At 46.7% G+C, this 6843-nt stretch overlaps 1 protein-coding gene across 2 annotated transcripts in view; it reads left to right on the top strand.

Annotated features, from left to right (window-relative positions):
* Positions 1 to 488: 488 nt before the first annotated feature.
* Positions 489 to 6843, top strand: part of Sbf2 (SET binding factor 2) — a 263756-nt gene continuing 257401 nt past the window's right edge. The window contains exon 1 of one of the 2 annotated variants that reach the window (XM_048359587.1): positions 489 to 693. In XM_048359587.1, coding sequence (XP_048215544.1) covers positions 639 to 693 — 55 coding nt within the window. In that variant the 5' untranslated portion in view covers positions 489 to 638. The remainder of the gene's footprint in view (positions 694 to 6843) is intronic. The other variant, XM_048359588.1, reaches the window with a different exon arrangement.

Below are 6843 nucleotides of genomic sequence, written 5' to 3'. Positions count from 1 at the left end.
CACAACAACAACCCTCTCCCTTCCCTCCCCCCACCCCCCACGCCGGCTCGGCGGCATGTTCCTAAAATTCCCATCTGCACAACATAAACAGGAAACGTGCAACAAAAAAGCCCTGGCGGTGCAAATTCCAAGCCTCCAGCCGAGGGCGGAAGAATCTCCGCTCGGGTGATGGTAGTAAGCAAAGGAAAGAGCAAACTTTCCAACGAACCCTTCCGACCCCTCCAAACCCCGAAAGAATAGAGAAAGCGGAAGGAAGGACCCCAGCTCCCAGCCAACAGGGGAAGGGCCCCGGTCCAGCCACCGTCGGACGTGCATCTTCCTCGGCGGCGGCGCTACTCGAGAACGCGCCGGGCCGCCCACTCCCCAGGCCCGGGGCGTCCTCGCGCTCCGCGGAGGGTGGAGCGGCCTCGCGCGCACGCAGCCCCGCTCGGCGACCCGCTGTCCGCTCGGGTGGGGGCGGGGGCGGGGCGGGCGCGCGGCGCAGGCGCAGAGCGCGCCACGGTTGTCAAACATGGCTGAAGTGCCGCCGCTGCCGCTACTGCCGCTGCAGGGAAAATGCTGAGCCCTCCCGGGTCGGGTGGGTGGCGGCGGCGAGGGCGGCAACGACGACCCGCTTCCCGAGCTCGACGGCGGCGGCCATGGCTCGGCTGGCAGACTACTTCATTGTGGTAGGCTACGACCACGAGAAGCCAGGTAAGGGTGTGGGGCGGGCGCCGCCCCCGGGCCTCTGGGCCTCCGCCCCCGGCCTCTGTCCAGTGGGCTCCGCGCGGGGCCGGGCGTCGCGCTTGGGAGGCGGGAAGGCGGAGAGTCCCGGGCCGGGTCCGGTTGGGCAGGGCCCAGCGGGCAGTGGCGGTGTAGCGGCTGGCCGGCGTCGGGCCTTCGTGGCGGGATTGAGCCTCGGGGTGGGCGTGAGGGACCCTCACGGCTGCGTGGCTTGGGAGGGAGGGCAGGCCGCGGCGGCCCGGTTCGGGGCGGACCAGCTGGGGCAAGCCGTGGCCGAGGCTCGAGGCCCGCGACCCTCTCTTTCGAGGTGGCCGGAGGAAGTCCGGGCAGCGCCCTGGTGCCGGAGGGTTTTGGACGCAGGACTGCCGGGCTGGGAGGGCGGGAAACAACTGCGCTAAATTCCTCGGGAATCAACTTGTGCTCCGTATCCTGAGTGAGTAAGGAGTGACGCAGGGGGCTGTCCTCTCCGAAAGGAAGTGCTGAGTCCACTGGCCGCCTCTCCCCTGCGGTGACCGCGGCCTCATGACCACCACACTCCCATCTCATGGGACCAGGGAAGGGAAAGGGAGCCTTGCACCCTTAAACATTTGGAGGAGACGGTGCCCGTTGGTAGGGTAGTCTTTTAAGCAAAGGTGATCAGCCGGCCCCTGCAGGTCCTCTTGTTTCTCCTTAAGATGTTTTAATTGTCCCCTTTATTGGTCTTTAAAAAAAAAATCTTCGCAAGGAGCAATTTGGCAGGTGCATTGTATTATATGTGTTAATTGATGGGCTTCCCTAACGGCGTTCAGAGCTCATGCACATTCATTTGTGGTGTTTTGTCCCGTTGTATCACTTTGTAGCTAGCTTACTGTCATAATAAATGGAGTTGGGGAAGCACTTTTATTTCGGGGTAGTTCTAGTCCCACACTTGGAAGGAATTTTAGGCATCTGTTGTACTGCCTCTTCGTTTTTCAAAAGAGATGCTGAGTTTGTGTTTTGCGATGGATACAGCCATGGGTAGTGCCAGAATGCCATTGTTCTACCCACACTCAGGCTGCTGCTGCCTCTGTCATTATTCCTCTCGTGAGAACTTGCTTTTCTTTAGTGGGACTCCTTCATGCTCTTTCATCTCTCAGTAGCTCAGTGTCTGTGTAAGGTCAGTTATTAAAAGGGGTTGAGAATTAGATATAGAGTATCTTCTGGCTCCAAAATTTCATATTATTTTCTAATAATTTTGCATAGTACAATATCGCTTTCTTAACAAGTCAACCATGTGAGGAGTCTGCTTTTAACCTTGTTTAGTTTTCAGGCACATTGTTCTTTTTCCCACTTTTAAACAATTCTGAAACAGCCACAAACTTCAAAAGTTTCAAGTATGGCACAGAGTATTATTTTTCCCCTGAACAATTGGCAAGGGAGCTACTGATTTGACGCCCTGTCACCTTAGAATGTGTGAGTGTACATTTTATTCAACCAAGATCATTCTCCAACATAATCATAGTACTGTCATAAAAGTTGGAAATTACACTGACATGGTTTTCCATTTAGTTCAACTTTTGCTAATTGTGATTTTGGTTTCTTCTGGCAAAAGGATAGAATTATGTGTTGCTCTATTTATATAGTGCTCCTACTTATTTATATTTTGGTGGCACTAGGATTTGAACCCAGTAAATTTTACTCTTCTAGATGAAGAGCTCAGTGACTTCTTTATTTTTTGGTGGTATTGGAGTTTGACTTCAGGGTCTTGTTAGAATTCTGTAACACTTGAGCCATTCTCCTAGTTCTTACAGTGACTTCTGACAAATACACACACAAGTACACCCCTGACCCCCAATCAAGATGTAGTACATTTCCATCCCTCCAGAAACTTCTCTCACACACTTGCCCTTTTGCAGTCTGTTCCCTCCCTAGCCTTTGGCAATCAGTCATCTCTTTTCTGTTTTTGTCTTTTCTAGAATGTCATATAAATAGAATTGTACAGTTCTTATTGTCTTGCTTTTTTCACTCAGACTCTTACATTGAGATATATCTATGTTATATTTGTTGGTAAGTGCCCCGTACCCCTTTTTTCTGTAGTAATTAGGACTGAAACCATGGCCTTATCCACACTAAGCCTGCACTCTACCACTGAACTACACTTCTACTCAGTTGTTCCTTTTTATTGCAGAGTATCATACAGCTTGTTTATTCATTCACCAGTTAGTAGACATTTAAGTTTCCAGCTTTTGGCTATTAAGAGCAAAGTTTTGTACATTTACATCTAGATCTTTGAATGTTCACATGTTCATATGTTTTCACTTTTGGAGGGTACATACATAGAAGAAGAATTCCCAGTTTGTGATTAGTAACTATGAATTGCCAAACTGTTTTCCAAACTGGCTAGTCCATTTTGTATCCTTAACCAGTGGTGTATGAACGTTCTAGTTACTGTTTTGTTTTATTATTTTTTAAAATATTTTTCCATTGGCAAATAAATATTGCATGTAATTATGTTGTACAGTATGAGGGTCCTAGGATTTCCTAATCTATTTATGGTCCAGAAGCTGGCATCCTGTGGCTTTCTTAGCATGGGCAGTATGTCTCATCTTTCATTTTCTTTTTTGGTCAGTTGTGGGGTTTGAACACAGGGTCTGGGTGCTGGCCCTGAGCCTCTTTGTATTCAAAGCTTGCAGCATTCTTTCACTTGAGCCATAATGCCACTTCTGGCTTTTTTCTGAGTAGTTTATTGGAGATAAGAGTCCCAGGGACTTTACTGCCCTGGCTGGCTTTGAACCCTGATGCTCAGATCTCAGCCTTCTTAGTAGCTAGGATTACAGGCATGTATAACTGGCACCCAGTTGTCTCCCCCCATTTTTTTCATGTGGAACTAGGACCTTGTACTTGCTTGACAGGTGCTGTACCACTGAGATTTTTTTTTTTTTTTTGGCCAGTCCTGGGCCTTGGACTCAGGGCCTGAGCACTGTCCCTGGCTTCCTTTTGCTCAAGGCTAGCACTCTGCCACTTGAACCACAGCACCACTTCTGGCCATTTTCTATATATGTGGTGCTGGGGAATTGAACCCAGGGCCTCATGTATACGAGGCAAGCTCTCTTGCCACTAGGCCATATCCCCAGCCCTACCACTGAGATTTGAACTCAGGACTCATGCTTGCTACATTTTCTTGCTTGGCTGGTTCTCTACCACTTGAGCCATGCCTCTAGCCTGGCTTTTGTCTCATTATTTTGGAGATAGAGTCTAGTAGACTTTTCTGTCTAGTTTGTCTCTGAACCAAGATCCTCTGGATCTCAGTTTCCTGAGTAGGTAGGATTACAGGTGTGTGAGCCAGTGGTACTGGCTCAGTGCATTACTTGTTGTTGGTTGTGGGGCTTGAACGCAGGGGCTGGGCCCTCTCCCTGAGCTCTTTTGCTCAAGGTTAGTGCTCTACCACTTTGAGCTACAGTTCCACTTCCATTTTTCTAGTGGTTAACTGGAGATAAAAGTCTCACCGACTTTCCTTTGATCTATGATCCTCAGATCTCAGCCCCCTGAGTAGCAAGGATTACAGATGTGAGCCATCATTGCCTAGCTTGTGCATTGGTTTTTGTTTTGTTAGCTCTTTTCCTATGTATATTGATTCTTTTTTATTATTGTAAAGATGATGTACAGAGGGGTTACAGTTTCTTAAGTCAGGTAGTGAATACATTTCTTTTTGGACAGTGTCATCCCTTTCTTCACTCCCAGTTTTCCCTTTCCTACCCCATCTACAAGTTGTATAATTCATTTTCAACATAGTGTCTAGTGAGTACCACTACCACATTTGTTTGCCCTTTGTCCCTCTATTTCTTTGTTCCCCCTCCTTACCTTACCAAAGACAGATAAATGAACAAACAAGACAAAAAGAAAAACCAAACAACCCCCTCAAAACCCTCTTGTTCCCATTTCTTGGAGTTCATTTCAATATATATTATTTTACATGATCAGAGGCACATAGACATATTACACCTTTGTGTTCCTTCCCTCAGAGTATTCTCCTTTGATCTCACTGTGTGTGAATATCTAGTGCATTGATAATTTTGCTTTGTTGTGGTTTTTTTTTGCCAGTCCTGGGGCTTGAACTCAGGGCTTGAGTACTGTCCCTGGCTTCTTTTTGTTCAAGCCTTGCACTCTACCACTTGAACCACAGCGCCACTTCTGGCTTTTTCTATTTATGTGGTGCTGAGGACTCGAACCCAGGGCTTCATGTATATGCAGTGAGCACTTTACCAGTAGGCCATATTCCCAGCCCCACATTGATAATTTTATAGATAGGGTCTTGCTTTATGCCCAAGTGGGCCTGGGCTGCAATCTTCCTGTTTGTTCTTCCTCTTGGTGCTGGGGATAGCAGGTGTATATCACTGCACCCAATTGGCCTTGAACTACAATCACCACCTACCTACCTAAACTACCTGATCTTTGCTTCCTAAGCAACTATGATTGCAGGTTGCCACTGCATCCAGCTTTTTTTTTCTTTTCTTTTTTTTTTTTTTTTTGTGCTAGTCTCAAGCTTGAACTCAGGGCCTGGGTGAAGTCCCTGAGCTTTTTGCTCAAGGCTAGTGCTCTATCATTTGAGCCATAGCTCCACTTTCAGAGTCTATGGACTTTCCTGCTCAGTCTGGCTTGGAACTTTGATCCTCAGATCTCAACCTCCTGAGTAGTTAGGATGATAAATGTGAACTACTGTTACCTGGAATTGTTTTTATCACTTTGTTTTTGGTGGTATTGTGGTTTGAACTTAGCTCTTTGTGCCTTTTAGGCATGTTTTGATATTCTTATGTATTGTGAAAATATAAAAATCAAGCTAAATAACATATCCATCATGTCACATAGTTTGTGTGTATTTGCAACTGTCTGTCTTTGGGTAATGAGGACATTTACGATCTCTTAGCAAGCTGTAGTAGCTCGTGCCTGTAATCCTAGCTATTCAGTAGGCTGAGATCTGAGAGTCAGAGTTCAAAACCATTGCAGGCTGGAAAGTCTGTGAGAGTCTTTCTTCCAGTTAATCACCAGGAAACTGGAAGTAGCTGTGGCTCAAAGTAGAGCACTAAGTGCCTTGAGCAAAAGAGCTCAGAGAGCTTGGGCCTTGGTTGTTCGAGCCTGTAATCCTAGCTACTCAGGAGGTTGAGATCCAAGGATCGTGGTTCAAAGCCAGCTAGTGCAGGAAGGTGTGTGACTTATCTCCAAATGGGTCAAGTGGTAGGGCACTAGCCTTGAGCAAAAAAGGAGCTTAGGGACTAGCAAACAAAATAAAACAGAAGAGCTCAGGGATAGTGTCCAGACCCAAATTTCTTTTTTTTTTTGGCCAGTCCTGGGCCTTGGACTCAGGGCCTGAGCACTGTCCCTGGCTTCTTCCCGCTCAAGGCTAGCACTCTGCCACTTGAGCCACAGCGCCACTTCTGGCCGTTTTCTGTATATGTGGTGCTGGGGAATCGAACCTAGGGCCTCGTGTATCTGAGGCAGGCACTCTTGCCACTAGGCTATATCCCCAGCCCCAGACCCAAATTTCAAGTCCCATGACTGACCAAGAAATAACTAAATAAAAACTCTATTAGCAGATTATAAGTATCTAATACGTATTATTATTAGCTAGTACCAGGGCCTTATGCTTGCTTGGCTTTCTTGCTTGGCTTGTGCTCTACCACTTGAGTCATACTACCAGTCTGGTTTTTGCTCTTTATCTTGGACATACAGTTTCGTAGACAATTCTGCCTGGCCTGACTTTGAACTGTGATCCTCTGAATCTCAGCTCCTGAGTAGTTATGATTACAGGCATAAGGTACCAGCACCCATCTATTACTTTTAATTAACTTAAAAAAAAATTTTTAATGAACTTAGTAGTTCTAGTGAATATATAGTATTCCATTGTGATTTCAATTCACATTTTCTTATAACTAACAATGTTGAGTACCTTTTCATTTGCTTTTTGTCCTTTGTATATTTTGTAAAGAAGTCGATCAAAGTTTTGCCCATGGTTTTTTGTTTTGTATTGTTTTTGTTTTTTCCAGTCCTGGGGCATGCTAGGCAAGCACTCTACCACTAAACCACATCCCAGCCCATGTTTTTTGTTTGTTTTGTTTTATTGCCAGTCATGGGGCTTGAACTCAGGGCCTGAGCACTGTGCCTGGC

This window comes from Perognathus longimembris, chromosome 13, assembly GCF_023159225.1.
Source record: "Perognathus longimembris pacificus isolate PPM17 chromosome 13, ASM2315922v1, whole genome shotgun sequence".
In the NCBI taxonomy this organism is placed as follows: Eukaryota; Metazoa; Chordata; class Mammalia; order Rodentia; family Heteromyidae; genus Perognathus; species Perognathus longimembris.
This window is presented reverse-complemented; position numbering and strand designations above follow the sequence as displayed.